The sequence below is a fragment of the Tenebrio molitor genome, chromosome 7, assembly GCF_963966145.1.
Source record: "Tenebrio molitor chromosome 7, icTenMoli1.1, whole genome shotgun sequence".
Classification (NCBI taxonomy): Eukaryota; Metazoa; Arthropoda; class Insecta; order Coleoptera; family Tenebrionidae; genus Tenebrio; species Tenebrio molitor.
In genome coordinates, this window is record NC_091052.1 from 4,483,073 (window position 1) to 4,502,453 (window position 19,381).

The following is a 19,381-nucleotide window of genomic DNA, read 5'->3' on the forward strand; positions in this document are numbered from 1 at the left end:
ATGCAATGTTACCGTAGTGGATTTAAAATAATTTTTTCGATTTCCAAAGCTTCTAAATTCTCTATTATGCAGGATTAGATATTGGTAGTGAGTAATCTTGTACTTTGTGATATGTACGATTAGAAGTAGCTGTCATGACAATTTAATAAATATATTTTGAAATAATGTACCTGTTAAATGCCACTTTCAAAGACTGCCAAATCAGCAAATAAGTCCAATAGAATTTTTTTAACATTTTTCTGACGTTTACGGTAGTCTCTTCTACACCGTAGTGCATCGTTAGTACGCCATTTTTGGGACACCTGTATATATATTCGTATGAAGAAAACTACAATTAAAATTCGAAATTCACAAAATAATTATGGCAAATTATATGTTTTTAATTTGTTGTAGCCAATTTAGGGCGTCTTCGGTAAGTAGATGTAGTTTGGAGAAACCTTGCTGGAATTTAGTAAGGGGACATTCTTCCACAATGTGTTGGATGGTTTCTTTTTCTGCACCGCATTCACAAGAAGGGTTTTCACGAATGTTCCAGTGAAACAGCATATTATTGCATTTGCCATGGCCGGTTCTAAAACGATTTAATTTACACCAGATTTTCCTGGGTTGGTGAAATCCCGGAATTTGTTTTGTAGGATCCTCAATTAGATTTTTATTGAAAATATCTACTTCTTGCCAGGCTGCTTTCCAATAATCACATTTGGAAAATGGTTGCATGAGAAATTCTCCTTTCCAAAGTGGTTTACGCGATTAAATAATAATAAGGATCTATTGAGGATTAATTGAGACAAGAGCCAAAGAAAAAGAAAAGAAGATTATGAGTAATATTAAAGTATGTAATAATAAAGATGAATTAGTTCCTGACTACTAAAAAATTCATTAAATAATTTTTCAAATAAAGATTTGAACAAAACGTCGTAACAAAAAATAATACACAGAGTTATGACAACTCACGTTCTACGCTTATGATCTTGTAATTATTTAGTTTCGGGGCGAGAGCGAGTTTTGGGATTCTTTTTGCAGCACTCGTGACTTATTAAAGAAATCTACGTTCACCCAACGTCAGCTTTAGGATGTTTTTGTGTCCCTGTTGGGTTGTACGTCGCTAAAGCCACAAGGCGTCGATGTCAATTGAATTAGATCGTAGAAAATGTTTTACGGAGAAACGCATGGGACCTGGTACACATACATCCTATAAAGCACGACTCCAGAAATTCAATCTTCGAATTGTTGGCAGTTTTATAAAAAAAAAAAAAAAACAAATATCGACGAAACGGCATAACTTCGAAGTACGAAAAAGTGGTTTGGGTTTGATGGGCGAAGATTAATAACGTACACGTGTAAAGGACAGGTTGGATTATGGAAATCAAGGTCATTTATTATCCCATTTTATGTTTCCTTCGTAAAATTTCAGGAATTTGATATCCGGTATTTAGGATATTTCAAAAGCATCGTTAATAATATTTCTGTCACGAGACCACTTTTGACTTGTTTAATGTGATTGATTGAAGTGGGAAAATTTTCAAATGACACTAAGCAATAGATCAAGTCGAAGTGTGACGCTATTTTCATAGTCTTCACGTAAATTTCGTATCAATTTTGGTTATTCCGGACAATTTGCTTGGTAATCGAAGTTTCAGCACCGTCTTCAATTTTATTGCTTCTTAAAAAGCCTATTTGAATATAGATGCTCCTTAAATTCTCATCAGTGACTGAACGAGTCAATTTATAAATTACACCCTTTAAATATGCTAAACTAGAGCCGCCCCTTGTATTTATTACGCGCAAGGTAAAAAAGTAAGATTTTCTACAATTACCTGCATCCCGTCGTAAACTTCCGATCCCATTTTCTCTTTTGAGGCAAAATTGATTTCATCCCGCGCACATCAGAATTTATTATGGAAACTTTTCATGAAATCCTCCACGAGAAAAATAAATATCTAAACGGATTTTCACCGATTCCATCGGAAGTTTTTTCGAGTTATTTTTTATGTATTGTTACGTTCGACTATGACAAAATTCCGGGTTTCCGGAACGATTCCGGTCGATACAACGGGCGCCGCCTGGGTTCTACCTACAACTATTTCACACTTTATTCCGCCGACGGTGTTAAAATTTTAGCGTGTCGCAACTAAATGGCCAATAATTCTGACACCTCTTATGCGGAGTGTAGCAGTTCCAATTTATAAAACTTTCAAAACGCGCTCTCCACAACTTTTCCCCATGAAAAATTAACGCCATTATCGTACGTTGTGAATTTATTAAAAGACGTGATACAATTTCTTTCTTCCTTTTTCCCGGGAACCGCCTAAATAACTCAACACCACCCGATAAAAATGCAGATGCGTTCGAAAATATCACCTGTCCGCGCCTTTTCGGCAGTTAATCATTTCAAATTAAAAGCTGGAAGAGACGTTCCCAGCTCTGCAGCAATGTGGGTCAACGATTTATGGTTAAAAAAAACTATGTTATTGTTACAAATTTTAAACTTGGACAATTGCCTGGAACCTTGAACACGAAAATATCGCCGAACAAATACGCAATGTTATCGTCGAATAAACGATTGTGTAATGCACACGACTTCCCAAACTATTTCGCGGGAATTTTTCGAACCACAAACTTAAATCGAATTTGATTCAAAAATACAAATTGGCAAAGCCAACAGCGACGTGACGTTTGGCTTCCGATCCCGCCGCCAACAGTCAGATTCTCCTGAAGTCACTGAAAGCACACTTATAAACAAGGTCTATTTTCAGGAGCGATCGAGCGAGGGATGCAATTTTAACGCGGCTGAAAATAACGTCCGTTACTACTTTCATCTCTTACATGTTGCACAACAAGTTTGTATGCTCGCTGAACACAACCAACAAGTCGTTTGACTTGCTGCCAAAATTAATTCAGTTTAAGTCCGACTTTACTATGAGAATAGTTAAAACATATCTAATCCGTTGAAACGGCCGATCTCTCGTCATAAATAATTTATCGTGTGCAATATTCGCCGGTTGAGTGATATGTGTTGATGCCAAGGTATAAGAAAATCTGGTGGTATTGAAAATGAGTTTTTGTTTACGAGTGGCGGCGATGTATGATTAATGTATAAAGTTCCTCCAGTTGTAATCGATAGATCCCGTTATAACCCCGATACCAAGTTAAGAACAGCGTTTTTGTTCCTATTGCACTTCGGGGATGATTAAACCCCAGTAAATACAAACCACTCGACGAAGATAACGTTCAAATTTCAAATTAAAACTAGACCTGGTTGCATTATTGAAACAATTCTTGCAAAATTCTCGGTTTTCGACGTCCAAGTATTCCCGTTTTAACAATAAAACTCGCAGTTCTGTCAGATTTTAATTAAAAACGTTAGCCCCAGTTTGAATTTAGCGATAGTGATTTTAAACCGACTGATGCAGCCATTATTCTGTGAGCTTTGCCCTGCACAATTGGGTCAGATTTCAACAACGACTTCCCTTTTTAATTCAGGCGTCTGGACTTTGGATTTGTTTGTGTTTGTTTTCTTTAACCCGCTTTTGCTACAACTTTTTTCAACTTGAGAGCATCCGACTGGCTTTTGCTGGCGCTTTATTATTATTTTACGTGCTTTCATAGCGACGGCGCGCTTTTTTAATTGTGTTTCAGCGCCGGCGAGGATTCGAAACGGCAAGGTGGTTGGCAGTTTTCATTAGAGCTGATTTATTTTTAGTTTTTCACTCGTCGCTTTCATTTGTCATGTTTAACCGCTGATCCTGAAAATATCTTGACTTGCACCGTGCAATAATTACTCCTAGCAGGATTGCTCTTTTATAAATTAATCATTCCCTGCAAACCGCCGTTAACAATAGCAGATTATAGCTTTAAGAGTAGAAGTGAGTTTTTTGTGCTGAGCCCAGAGATTGAAGACCGAGGTGAAGTTGAGGTCGACAACTGGATGAAGCACAAAAAGACCTTCTACTCTGAATGCCCTTACTTTTGGCGCCTGTTGACATTTCAACTCCTAGGATTTGAAGTGTTTCTGGTCCGGTTACAAAAAAAAAAGACGCGATTTTCGACCGCTTGGAGAGAAACAGATTTTTTCACTAGCAGTGTCAATTTAAATAATTTATTATTTGGCTCGGTGCATTGGCAAACGTTTCAAATACGTAATAACAAAACATCTGTCAGCACAATACCAAGCAACTGCATATTCCTTGCATCTTTCGTATTATTTTTAATTTAATGTATCTACTGACGGAGCCAAAAACATAGATTTTTCAAAGAATTAAACATAACTGATTTTGCTTTGTTACAGCTAAAACACATCTCCAAGAAGTTAATTTAACTCCGTCTAACTAAAATCTTTATGTTAATTTTTATGTAAGTTGTCTTCAAGTTTTATGGTGAAACTTATAAGATACAGCTTGCATAATTTTGTCGTTATGGAACTGTCTGCACCACTATAATTATGATCCTTTATAATGCAACCAGGAGCGATGTCGCAGGAAGTGCCGTTGGGAAACACGTTTGAAAAAAAAATTAATTCTCGATAAAAAACTGTGGTTTTGCTGTGATAAAAGCCGCTTCTAATTTATCTCCTTCCCACATGATTGCAACTCTGCAATGACATAAAAATTTTGGCATCTTGCCTGCTTCTGTCTGATTAAAACGTTTATACGAAAACTTTTATCCGAAATTTAAGCCGTGGCCTTGACAATACAATTTATAGTTTCTTAAGAATTGTACACGTTAGAGGGTGAGTTATTTTTATGAAATTTATAATTTTAAATACCATGGGACATTATGCGTCATGGCAAGTTTTCTGTATTAGTCACCATCTAATTTTTAAATCTCGGTCACCCAAAAATTAACAAAAATTAGAATTAATAACGCAACCTGTAATAAATCCTTTTTTTAATTTTTACCACGTGTAAGTAAGTAAAAATGTGTGTTGTTAATATTATCTTTTGCGTATTTGTGAGGAAAATTCTTTCAATTCTGTTATGCGAGTACTCGAATTGCGTGAAACAGTCACGCGAGTCAGTTCTGAATAATAATCGTTGTTGTATGTTAAAATCTTAAATTATGTTGCTACCAGGGAAAATATTTTAACGATAACTTTATTTATAAAGGAACAGGTTTTTCTTTCGTTCTGCACGTAGGAAAAGAACGAGTGTAGAAAGTTTTATTGTGAAAAATATTTTATAGAAACATAAAAGAACACTGTAGGAACAGTATGCTTTAATGAAATTTTCTATTCAGGAACACATCTGTCACTTGTAGATAAAAAAAGAACCTAACCTTCGGTTCTCATTCAAAGTTGTTTGTCTGTGGGAAGAGTTCGCCGTAAATTTGGATAAACTCCAATCTGGAAAGAATAGTAAGAGTATTCGCGGTTTCGTGAAACTATTTCAAGTAGAATGATCGCGTTGATTGCAAACTTTTAATCCCTGGAAACTTCATTCCGCTCTATTTTTGAAGGGGGCGGCGGGTGAATTCGCTTCGTTCCAACTCTTCCGACGAGCTGTCCGTTATAATTAAAAATTGTTTTCTCGTCGCTGTTCCAGTTCGTTAAAAAATGAGCTTGATTGAAGGACCTCCCCCGGGACTCTTCCAGGAGATAATTAAATTGCAATTAAAAAAGCCGAAGAACTGGAACTGGCAATTATCCACATCAAAATCTTCTCCTCACATCTCCCTGCCGATAATACAGCTTTACGACTCGAAGGGCCAGTTGGTCCTCGAGACCAGAGACTGTGGAGCCACCAAAAGACGGAGCTGGCACAGTTCGAATATACGACCGAAGGAAACAACGACCACAAACGTCAAGAGAGGATATAAAGAACCAACAGACAGACATTTACAGAGATGTAGAAGCGACACATTAGAAACCGACGCGAGGAAGAACCGCTCCGCAAACAAATTGGATTCGATAAAAAGGAAAGAGACGCCGAGATCGTCGAATAATAAATTAACTAAAAGTTCTAGTGCGGTGTTAGATAATGTGATATCGAAGAAGGGCGCAGATGCGCTTAACGAAAATAGAAAATCAAGGAGCTACAATGAAAATTCAGTTAAAGGGGATGAGGACAAATGCAAGCGGAACTCCCTCCATGATTTGAAGAAATCGAGAAGCGACGTCCTCGAACTTAAAGGTAAACGACACTTTTCTCGCGAAATTGTTAAGTTAGTGGAGAGTGCTGAAGCGACATTAAGGGTGTTCGAGGGTTTTCATTCGAGCCGACGGGGTTAACTTCAATTTTAGATATAATTTACAACGGATTTTGCCAGATTTTCTGCTTTATTTGGAGAATCAGTTTGGCAAAAATTGTGCTTTCAGACGTCACCGAAAAATTAACAAAATTCCGAATATTTTTGGTTGAAGAAAAGTTTACGCGAGCCGAGAATAAATAACAGATGATGGAAACTTCGCCAAGCCAAATTTCATTTAGTTGTCCGGTCTAAAATATTAGGTTATGTAAATTTTTGGCTTTTACAAATGGTAGTGGAACAAGGTCGAAAATATACACAGCGGATTCCCTATGTGTCGAGACTGTGCGAATAATAAAAAAAAATCTGAGTTTATTTACTAAAAAGAAAACAATGCAAATTTACTTGGCCTTCACAAAAAAAAGAGAACATTATTATCATTATTTGTTTCAATTCAATTAATGTTTGTAATTATATAAAAAAAAAGTAGTAGATTATATCATTAAGAGTAGAAGTGAGTCTTTTTGTGCTGAGCCCAGAGACTGAAGACCGAGACGAAGTCGAGGTTCACAACTGGGTAAATCACAAATAAATCGGGCATTTGACTCGATCGAGCCGCCTGTGGACATTTCAACTTCTTGGATTTGAAGTGTTTCAAGTCCGGTTACAAAAAAAAGCACTTCAACCATTTCTACAGAGGTCAATTTTCAAGTCAGAAGTAGTTTGATAACCCGTGCGACATCAGCGAAGAAGAGATTGTCTATACTATTAAGTATATTTTTATTATCTGATTTCTTTCAGTTTAAAAAATAATTTGCTGTTACACTTTTTTTGTCACGCGTAAAATCATTGAATTGATCATTGAATTTGATGATCGGATTTACATCTGGTGCCATAATTTCTTCTCGATGAAACCATTGAATGTTAAACGTGCATTATAAAGTTCGGCGGTTCGTTTCAGCGTAATAAATAATAACAGTTTAGCACGCCAATTTTCAATAGAAGTCAAACAGAATAGACCTGCTAGATATGTACTCGGTGCAGATTCGGGTTGACCCTCTATTTGTGCTCGTGCTTTGCGTAGGTAGATGTTTATCTGTCGAAAGCAAACAATAAGGAAAATTTTCGTTGCAGGAAATCCCCGTTTCGGTGAAACTTCCAAACGGAACCCTCTGCGTCCGATAAGATCGGTTGTTGATTTCGGCGAAAACAAGGAAAAAAGGGAGCTCCTGGGCCACCATAGATCTCGAAGCGACGACCTCTTCCGCAGAAAATTAAAATCGAACGAGGAAAGTTTAAAACGGGCCGAGAGCGACGGCTACAAAAACTTCATAGCGCCCTACGACAACCCCGTCGTCACGCGAACCCAGAATGTTTTATTGCCCAATAACGCTTCTAATATCGAAGTTAACCATTTCAAACACAACAGGTACAAAACAAGAACGAGCAGCGCCGGCACGTTAATAATTACCGACGAAAGTTTTAACAACCGCCACCGACGCCGTCGCCGTCGCGACGCGTCAATAGAAAACTCGAACAACGCCCAGAATAATGCGGGTCCGTACTCGAAGGACACAATGGGAAATACGGAAAGGACCAGTTTGCATGTTAGACAAGGCGGCGATCCGACAAATCTCGAAACAACGTCATGCCAGATGGAACAACAAGAAAATCGATACTGTTCAACTGCAGAACTAGGGAACAACATCGACGCAACTACGAGGACTAGGTAATCTAGTTTGAATTTTTAGGACGCATTGATAAATATTAGTACGGCTGAGATATTATTGTTTGCTGTGCGGGTTTGTTTTGATAATGTTTGATTGCTCTGCGCTGCCAACTTGGGGCGATTACGAGTCTGGAGGGCAATAAAGCCCTTACACCAACTTTCCACTTACGTTGGACGAAGCACAACATTTAACTAATGTTGCTGTTAATCAAAATTTGGTGTAAACGAGAAATTTATGCTGTGACTCCTTTCCATCGCCAAAAGCAGATTTTCTACCATCACCAAATTGTTGCTTTTTGCTCAACAATTCGTTTACAGCAAAACACTGCAAACCTTTACTAAATCCAGGTACAAAAAATGTTTCAGATCAAAACTTCACTGGCTGTCCCAAGTTTTAGTAGTATCAAAATAACTCCTATTATTTGGACAGGCTTCATAAGCAACAGCAAGAAAACATGAATGCACGAAAGTAAGGTTAGGAAGTTGTTTATTGACGTTTCACGTAAAAATGTGTGCAACCGTGCTTTATAATAAAATGGCTATTACAAATCTAACGAACGTCAAGAAATAACAATAACAATAAGTTGTAAAATTTCTACATAATTATAGTATATGATTACAACAATTAAGGGCCAGTTTATAGAAAGAGAATTAAATATTGAATTAACCTTGAGCAAAGAACTACCTTACAACATAAAATTTATATAATATAATTTTAAAATGGGGTAAATTTATCTTCGTTTCAAGAATTTACCTAATCAAATAATAATTTTTTATTTTCTTATCTTTATTACAACTTATCTTTAAACTTGGGACACCCAGAAAACCCTACACACAAATTTAATTACATAATATAATGAATCCCTTGACAGAAGTAAAGCTTTCAGTGAATGTTAATTTTCCAAAATTTAAACCAATTTTACCTGCTATGTTTTATAGCAAAACAGCCATTCTAATTAATTTCAGTAGAATTATTTACATTAGTAGCTTTACATTTTCCACCCACCGAATTATGTTGAAGATATGTTTAAAAAAAGATCACAGCTGTATTCAACGTTTTCCGCTGGAATAACAATTCCATTTTCATTAACAGACACAAATAATTTCGCAAAGTTCACACAGAAGCGTTCCAAATTAATTAAAACACTCGATTTTTTGGGGAAAATTTATCACTACAATTAATACATTAAGCCTCGGCTGTGATAAATGTTGTATCCAACGTTGGCCAGTCTGGACACACTGATTTTTTTAATTAACTCTGTTTACCGAAAACACTGTTTTGTTTTTACAAACAAAATTATCACAATATCTGGTTTCTGTTGTTAGAGTGTGAAACTATGTATTAAAAATTGTGTGCAAGCAATTGCCTTGATTGTTAGTATTACTGTCAATAATAATAATCAATAAACCTTGATCACATAATAAACTTGATTAATGTATTTTAATACTTATTTGATGTAGAATCATTTGCTTTCAGATTCGAAGAATAAAAAAATAACCCAAGACAAAATTAAATAAACTCAGATTCGGTACACATCGCTGTTTATATTTGAGCATCTTTTCCTTCTTTTCAGTTTGTTTCAGTAATCTGAGAGTTCGTGCAATCAAAGAGCTGAATTACTTTTTAATCACGTTGTTTCAGCACAAGTGATTTTCTTTTGAATCACTTCTAACATTTAGTCCTTGGGCGATCAGTAATTATGAGTACCTACTTTAATCAAAAAGTTGATTAAATGTTATCACAAATTAGTCTTTTATCGTTCGAATCTTGTAAAATTGCAATTGGAAATATTCAAATGTTGGACCCGCTCATGACAGGTATTAATAAAATTCCCCCAAAAAGCCGAACTTTAAAACGCTTTGATACCGTATCATAAAGTGAGAATATTTTAATAAAATTTTAATCCAAGGTTCGTCTTTGAAGTTTGATACGTGCTTTAAGACGTTGAAATTAATTTGCTTTATAAACTTGACGCCATTAAAGCATCAACCGTGCAAGAATGAACCGTTGATGGAACTTGACAACGCATCTAAATCTCAATCTGAATCTCTTCCAGATTGCAAGAGAACGGAAAGTTGAAGAAAAATGGAATCGTTTCGGGCGGTTTGTTTTATTCTCGAAGTGATATATTCCCTTTCGAAAAAACATTAAATAACGGAGTGGAAGAAAAACATGACGATAACTGTAATTACATAGTGTCGTACCCAGTAGCATCCATTAGTGATAATAAAAACCGTGAAAACAGCCAACCAATTATCGAAAAATTGGAAAGGAAAAAACGCAGAAAAGTTCGGAGACATTACAGTGATGCATCAACGTCGCCAACCGCTTTGGAGAAGAAATATCAACATAAAAGAAAGGGAAACGGGACAAAAGGTAAGGGAAATTGGCTCCCGATTGATCGGGATTATTAAATTTCGGTTCGCAAATTGATGTTTGATTTGCTGCTTTGTATTTGGAATCGTTAACCTTTTATTGCGGAAAACCAGATTCAAACAACAATACAATACTCCACGTCTCGTAGGACGATTGTTACGCGACCGCACAAATCCAGAAATAAGTGGAAGCAATTTTCAAAAAAGTTTCTCTCTGCCTTTCACACTTTTTCGGAGTTTTCTAAACACGACAACATCCGGCACATTTTAATCAGAAATTCGTTCCGTGCAAAGTTTCCGTTTTAATTTCGTCTCACATTTGCTGCGTAGATTAATGCCAATTAGATATTAGGTACACTGCTTTGTTTGCGATTGCATCAGAGATCTAGCAAGAAGCGTCTCTAAAATTAATTTCATATATTTCTACGTAATTATCATATTTATTAGGGTCGCAGTATATTAAAAGACGAATCTGAGGATATGGTAATGAAGTACGAGATACTTTAATAAACTCTAATGAGCTTTGATGGAAAGTTTCAAAGGAACTGTAGCAAATTCGATCAAAGTTGGTTCTTTAGATTGGGTCGCATAACAAATCGTTGGCGGATTAACAAGGCCTTGTTTTCGTATATAATATCTCTCCAGATTTATTCCCTTTAAATTGAAAATTCCCCCAGAAGCAAACAATAGCGAGTTTGAAATGTGAAATTAATAAAAAGACGTAAGAATTCACATGGCGCGGCTCTTTTTCGAAACAGGAAATGACAAGGGTCGGGGTCGCAAATACACAAGAAATTAAATTTTAATCCTGATTTAATTATACCTGAGAGAGACGTTGTTTAAATGTTATCATCGGCGGAGTTTTTCCAATTATTCAACGCCGGCTGAAATTGGGAATTCGTCCTTGTGCCTTTTTCAGTCCGCAGTGTTTATTTTGGGCGAAGTCGGAACTCCGTCTGATCGATTGAACTAACCCCATTTCGCATTTCAGCCCTAAAATCCATGAAACACGCACTAAGTAGCTTTACTGTGAAAATGTAGAGCTTAATTATTATTCGACCCATACTTTTAGCCAACTTCGAGAAAGGATTGGGTTTTAGTCGGAGAGCTCGATGATGAAATATTCAAACCGAATACTTCGCACCGAATAAAAATTAAGAGGTCTGTCCGTTTAGAAATTGAATTAGATGAATTGACGGCATGGAGGGCGTGGGGAATTTTTCACTTTTTATATCGCGCCAGGAGGGTAAATAAAAATGTAATAAACAGGAGTGTTCTTGAAAAGTTGAATATATTATTCGAGTGAGGCACTCCATGACAGTTCACTTGAACTAATACAAAACTTTCCTGATATCCCGCACCGCAAGATAGTCGTTTCAAAAATTAGTTTCAGTTTATTCCTCTCCTGGAATGAGGGATATGAAACCTGATAATAAAACTGTGCGACATCTTAGCATTTATTTTATATTTGCAATCTTAGTTTCATTAGAGTAAACACATAACCCGTCTCGTGAAATAAAAACATAACGATAAATCACCTCACCATGACTTTATTACTAAACCAAACGAGGTGTTAAAATGTTTCCCCAGCTGGGTCCAAGCAAAAAAAAACCGAATGGCCGAAATAATTAATTACTGATTTACTTAATTACGCGGGAATGTTTGCAATGAATTTGGACGGTGGTCCTGGTCGAGGAAAACTTGGAACACCTAAGGCGTCTGGCCGCGATTAAATAGATAGATTTGGTCGAATTCGGATCTGGAGAGAGGGCCACCTCCGCGATATTCCCTCTTGAGTCAATAAAGATGCAAACGGACAAACCCTTGTGATTTATATTAGGAGCGGGTTCACATCACAGTCAATATTAGCTAATCTCCTTTAGACAATCAGATTTCAATCCGCCGTGTGGGGAATATAAATTTATGCAAATTCAACTCATTACGGTATGCCACCCTAAATCTTCCCTTGTCGCACCGTATCAGGAACATACTTTTTTCAAGAATTACGTAATTTGCGGCGCGGCCGTATCTTCGTCCTTTTTTCCGACGTTCGGGGCCGCTTTCCGCACCTCTCTGCCTCCTTTACTCGACCAAAAACTATGAATGATAATTCTGCAATAAAGATAAGCCAGTGCGCAACCTGCCGAAATCAATATTTGCTCTTTGACAGCGATATTGTTGCGAATTGGGGCATTATCGGCAACACGTTTTATACGACAGGTAATGGACGCGGCATAATTGAAGATGTTAATTTTTGATGAGGTCCATTATCGCGGAATGCACAAGTTAATAATAAAAGGTAGCGATATGTGGTTGCACGAGCTTATAAAAGCTCCGGCTACGTTTGTTTTGTTTTATATTTAAATAGGAAGTTATGAAAAGTTACTGTCAGAAACATTAACGTTCACTTTTGGAGAAGAGAGCTTCTGTTATTTAGGAAATGAGACGCTTTATCATACAATAAAAGTCTTATGATGATTTGGAGTTGTAATATCACATAAAATCCATGCTCTTGAAAGTTTCTCAAGCTTTTTGATCGTCTTAAAAATGGATTTATTTCATTATGTAGACTTCTGCTTACTACCGGTAAATGCTTTGCTCCTTATTGTGGTAGAAATGTCAACAAGCAAGGACATTTTATCATTTTAACGATATAAGAATTTTAAATCGCAAAAAAATTGTACTTTCCAAGAAAAATGGTCTCTCATTTAAATTCATTTTCATTCAAGGAACTGTCAACTCTAATTTCTCTTTTTTTTTATTTACTTTGCTTAATACTCTCAAGTCTGCTTGAGCTGAATTTATCTTTATAAATATTTAATCTGCCCTTTTATATTTAGGTTTTTGTTGTATTTTACTGCAGCATTACATAATTCTTATATAAATAAAGTACTGAAGATAAAATTCCGAGCACCACAAAGCTTTAAATAATTAACAAATTTTCGTAGATTATTAAATCATAATTTAACATAATTTTCAAACATTTCGCTCGGGTTACTTTTTCCTGCAAAAACTTAATACATAATAATTATTATATCTATGAATTATTGATAAATATAAATGTACAAAAGGAACAAATACATAATATTATGAGGTTAAAAACGTATTGGATATTCAAAGAAAAATCACAGAATCCCATAGATGCTGCAAAGGTTCTAATGTGTTTATATTATAAATAAATAGTTATTTGTGTATCAAGGCCAAAAAGTGCATCTTTTTCGTACTAGTTTGGGTTTTCTGGCCGAGGCGCAGCCGAGGCTTGAAAACAGGCGAGGACAAAAGGCACTTTTTGACAGAGGTGCATATTAAATTTTTTAGGCGACCGCATGAACTACACAAAAAAGACATCATTGGAAAAATTACAAATTTATTTTGCATGATGTAGGTATCTTTTTCAAATAGATAAATTTATTAATACTATTTATTAACACAACAAAACTAAAAATTTTCTATTTGCAATACAATTGTTTACATAATTTTTGGTAACAATTATCGGTTTTGTCGGTTTCGTTGATAACTTACTAAACAGACCAACAGATGACGTCCGAAAAAGAGTTACTTTTCGTCCGCTTGTGAATACGTAAAATTACCGTGCCTAAAAAGTATATTTTTTCAAATATAGTTTTTAGTTATTTAAGTGACCTCACCAGATAAAGAACAATTTAGTGACGATTAAAAATGGCTCATTCAGAAATTTTCTTATCAAAATTACACATTCATATCAGTCAAATTATTTCTTAATCTACGGAAAGACACCATATATGAGGACCTATTCATAATTATTATCTTTAAATTTCTCCTTAATCAACGTTATAAATAGTTTTAACATTAGATTAGTTGGAACTGGTCAAAGAAATTGTAATTGAAATAAAATATCGATTTCTGGAAATATGTATTTTTGTAACCTAATTCTGTAATTACGAATATATTTGCAAAAAAAAAAAGATTAAATTTAGCAATTTTGTTCCTTGTATGGAACCATAACTATTATAAGATTTACAAGATTCATATTGCGTCAATACATTCTTTATTACACTAGAAAAGACTATCTCTCCTTCCTGGATGAAAAATGTCAAAAATACACCTCTAATTGAACCACGAAAATTTTTGTTATCTTCTCTACATATCTTACTTGTAAAAAACTTTAAGGAAGCGAAAAAATTCTACACTAGAGCCAAAAATTTTTTGAAGCTTGACTTTCGAGACACGGAGTAGTTAAAAAACTAAGAAAAACTCACCAGAGAAAAAATTAAAAGTTAAAATTGTTCAGCAAGTATAGATCGTGTTTTAGTCACTCATACTTTCATCATTCACATTTAAAAACTGTCGTTAAAAGCCCACAAACTTTTTGAAATCAATATCAAATATCTAAATCGACCGACAAATTGAAAGAGCTTTGTGATAGTTCAATAAAACATATTCAACATAAAAATGCAAATTATTTTCGCTACATATCGAATAATAATTTTGTTTGGTAGATGCCATAAATCATGCATGTCACTTTATTGACTCATATATCACAAGAATTTGACTTCAACATAACGTACAAACTTGTTTGCGTCGTAAGCAATTATTCTGAATATAATATCCCGAAACTTGTAGCATTATCATAAAAAAATTGTGTTCGGACAAAGCAATAGTCATGGAAATGACGACGTTGCTTTTATCCGAAGGTTGTGTCAATTTGAATCGGGTCGGTCATTCATGAAATTTCCGAATTTATTTCGCCTTTTTGTTACCACAAAAAAATTCCACCTGCATGCCCGCCTCCGTCAAGCAAGGCGTTTAATTATCGAGATAAGCGACTTAATTGGTCTTGCTATTACATAGTTATTAAAAATTAATCATTTAAAATAAACCAATTAAATATCCATTAATCCTGATAGCCGTCGGATCTAAGAAACGTTTGAAACTGGAGTTACCGCGTAATGGTGGTGTTTTAAATAACACTAAAACATCCTCGGCCACTCAAAAATTTATTTTATCTCTCAATAAAATTTCCACTGTGTGTTGTGTAGTTTAATATTCGGATACACGCACGTCTCGTATCTCACCGAATTCTTGTACAAAATGAAATGTAAAAGTACAAACAATATTTGGTTAAGTCATTAAAAACCAGTAGCACAGGTTGAAACAAAAGCTAAAACATCCGGCTTAAACTGTTGAACGAAATGATAAACTACTTCCTACCGTTGGAGAAGGTATCTTCTCATACTTGAATTAAATAACAATGATTTGTCTTTTTTGGTGAAAGTCTCATCTCGGAACAATTCGAACGTAAAATGTACGAAAAAAGCCAAAATCGCTTTTTTATAAGTTCAATATGAATTTTAAAGCTTAACAGGAGTTGCCGAATCCCATTTTATGGAAGTTTCGATATGGCGGATCTCTATTTAATAACACTTCGCTTCACACTATTGCTTTTAACAGAAAACTTCAATAAACTCTGTCCGAAAGGTGACGACTACCATCAAATGTATTTCGCGTATTATGTTTTTGCTATAAATACAAAAGTGTTTAATGACATCGTTAAGTCCCGTAATCAATATTGACTGATATCCTTTTATATCGCCCATAATATAAAAGTCGTTAATTTTTAAAATCGTTAAACTTTCCCAAAGAGAATATTTCAAAATATAACTGAAATATTCTATTTTACGACTGAACTACCTTAAGGAGCATTTTTATCGCACGGCAATGATTCCTGTAGCTTTTAGCAACTTCAAAGGATGTTTCTGGAGAATTGTCATAAATAGCTCAAAACGTTCGATTTCTTGTGAATAAACAAGTTATTAAGCTCAGTGTACCATTACTGACTCGAAAAGAATCAGTTTACTTAAATAACGATTTGTTAAAAGTTACAATTTATGCGAAGCATGTAGATAGTGACAGAATTGAGAAAAAACTTCCAATTTCCGCTTATACCAAGAAACGACGATTCCTAGGTGACTTCGGAAAGCTTCCCATTGATTTAAAAATAACAGAACAACTAGCCAAACTAAAAGTTTCCTTCGTCCTGAAACTATCAAATTTAGAGAAATCCTCCACCTACCTCCCTGACTACTATATGGGCCTGTTATTGTTATTATCTGTCTCTGTGGTTGTCGCATTATTAAATATATCGTTTCTATACTATAAATTGAGAAGGAATGAACCTAATTCATTAGCAGGTAATGAAACGACTTTGGGATACAGAGCATTAGTCCGTTCTGAGACACTTTAATCAACTGTGTGTTCTGGAGTTAGGTAGTTATTTTCTTGATACAAAAAGATCGCAATGCCTTGAAATTCAGCACAGCTTCATGCGCCAAAGGGGAGTTTTAACTTTTTTAAATATTTCTTAAAAACAGGGCAGAATCCTTGATGTTTTGTTTTTTTTTTTAATACCTTAAAAACAGGCCGAAATGCTTTGACATTTTAACTTTTTCTAATATTCCTTAAAAATAGGGCTGAATCCTTAAAATTTTAACTGTTGTCCTGAACAGGCCCGCATAATAGTTTCCTGTCGTCACTAAACTATGGAACAAACTTTTTGTTATGTTCCCTCTCTCGGTTCGACGTCAGCAATAACGATGCGATGAAGATGTTCATTTTTTAAGTTTCCATCAAAACAAACCGAACTGAAATTCATCTCATCGATCCCCTTAATCGCATTGTCTAAAAACTACCCGAAATGACGGGGTCGACCGAAGCTACAGAAACCTGGAACAGCAATTATGTCAATTAGGAAGTACAGCGAAGCCTGTCAAGTACAATAAACTAATCAATAAATTGCTTGCTCGCGAACATTGCTCGCAAAAAAATTAATTGAGTTAATTAAGAAACAGCTCACATAAATTTGATAACGAAGTTTCATAATATTCACCCTCCCTCTGAAGAAATTTCAGATGGTGTCTCGAGCGTCAATTTTTCGCGAGTAGGAGGAGGAAACAGTTGAATCATGCATAATTGCATGGAAAGCTCTTTAACGCCGTAGCATAACTTTGCTTTGTTAATAACGAAATTAATTTATCTTTTAGCGTTTCGGCGTAGCAGCTTTTCCGGTGTTTACATTTAAAATAACTTGAGTCTGAATTCGAAATTATCTTGTTATTAATTCTTTTTTAATCGGCTTTCGGTATGTATCCGCTCGGCCTGGATGAATATCATTCGGATGCAGAATGTAAATGTGGAATTAAAGCTTCCAAAAAATAGAATGACACAATAATTGCGGCAAGTTGTCGAGAACCGGACCACCACCATATGCGACATATCGGAGACAGGCGCCCTCCGTTTCCAGGTCCATTATCTCATGCTGAATTTTTAGTGTCCCCCATCAAATTGCAAACAAAACAAAAAACAAAATTTATACAGTATAATGCAATTTTCTTGTGTATTTTCATTTATTTCGCCGATATTCCTGACTCCTATTATAGCTGTCCATATCTGTGACCTTGGTAGATACGAGTATCTAGTTCATTTCTAGTTATTTTAAACCAGGCGCCATATTACCTAACAAAAACAACATAGTAGTTTCTTAGAGTGTAATTCTTGTAAGTAAAAAAATATAATTTATTTTTTATCTTCAAAACATGATCCTGAGTGGCGTGTTACAGATCAAAAATGGTTTCGGCTGAAAACGGTTCCTATATGAACGAGTCAACGTTTCTTTGACCCTGCCGCTGGCACATAGGTTCAATTGGGTACAGTTGTGGTTTGAGTAATAATCTAAAGCTACGCCAAACGTTTTCCATGTTTTTGTTTTTCGCAGCTATTCTTGACCATAATTTTTTTCGTGCGCAGTCAGTTTTCAGGTATTCGGCCTGTTTTGCAACACTCGGCTACTCCCTCGTGCTTCAAACTTTGGCCGCCCACCTGAAAAGTGATCTGACAGCGCTGCTCATATGAAAATAACTATTATCGTTCTAATTGTGAAATAAAAAAATCTGTAAAGCTGATTGTGTAAGTCAGATATACCATTTTTATCCTACAAATAAACAACATGTTATCGCCCTTTCGTCCTCCAGTTTCATGAAATCTTATTTTTTTCCAATAACTGGCTGTATGCAGTATTTGTGTCCATGCAGATAAGATTCCTATCTGTGTATCTGTTTTTTCTATATGTACATATTTGAAAAATCTACAATTTAACCTGAGAAACCCACCATTCGATTTCACCCCATTTCTTTTTACAAATGAAATGCTTCATCCGTAGCCAGGTATACCGTCTCGATATTGTCTCTGCAGATGCCAAAGCGATACGGAAAAACAATCTTGCACCGGATATCCGGCATACCTACGGTCAGTCGGATCAATCAGTTCCCAAGAATGACCCTCGAAATGCCTCCGATTTTTTAAGGCGATACCTACCCTTAAGATGGCGCTCTTATCTTGTATAATAAAGCACAGATATGGACGCCGTTACCTCGGCAAACCAGAAACGAGCCAATAAAGTCGGTGTCTTTATGGCGAAACCATTATCCTGCGAGAGGATAATCCGGAGTCGATCAGTTTAATGCCGGTGTCGGAGGCACCTGCGAACAAACTCGTCCGGGATCCGGTCCTTCGGTCGGGACCGTTCCCGGAGGTCCACCTGGACGTTTCCGTTTCCGCGTGCATGACGAACGCTCGTCGATCCCGGCGGCGTCATCGTCGTCGCCAACCCTGATGAGCTCGCCAAGCACCCCGAGTGGATTGCGCTGGCGCACGACCGGCCGGTCGACCTCGCCTCTTCACCTTGTTCCATCATCAAGCAGGCTGCGAGTTTGGTCATGGTAAGCGTAGTGTGTTAACGCGGTCCACACGCAAACCCACCGTCTACACGCTAAACCTTATAACGTAAATGTCGTATGTTTGCCGTAAACGTTGTCGTGTGACGTAATTCATTGTCGGACGTTGCAAATGCAGGGTTAGAACTTTTGACAGGTACGTTGTCTTTTTCTGTTCAGTGTAATCACGACGGTTGTTTTTTGGTGGATTCAATTATTATCGCCGTGCTCACTTGGATCGTTCAAATTAAAGGTCGCTTTTTGCCCATGAACGGCTGGATTTCGCCGGGTAAACAGTCCAACAACAGTCGCAGCAAACGTGACAGGTATTTTCTTTTCGTTTTCT

At 36.1% G+C, this 19,381-nt stretch overlaps 1 protein-coding gene across 1 annotated transcript in view; it reads left to right on the forward strand.

Moving 5' to 3' along the window:
• Window positions 1-2,880: 2,880 nt before the first annotated feature.
• LOC138134723 (tyrosine-protein phosphatase non-receptor type 13-like) overlaps window positions 2,881-19,381 on the forward strand; it is a 74,055-nt gene continuing 57,554 nt past the window's right edge. Inside the window, exons 1-4 of the mRNA XM_069053173.1 lie at window positions 2,881-3,027; window positions 5,541-6,128; window positions 7,318-7,912; window positions 9,970-10,289. Coding sequence (XP_068909274.1) covers window positions 5,552-6,128; window positions 7,318-7,912; window positions 9,970-10,289 — 1,492 coding nt within the window. The 5' untranslated portion in view covers window positions 2,881-3,027; window positions 5,541-5,551. The remainder of the gene's footprint in view (window positions 3,028-5,540; window positions 6,129-7,317; window positions 7,913-9,969; window positions 10,290-19,381) is intronic.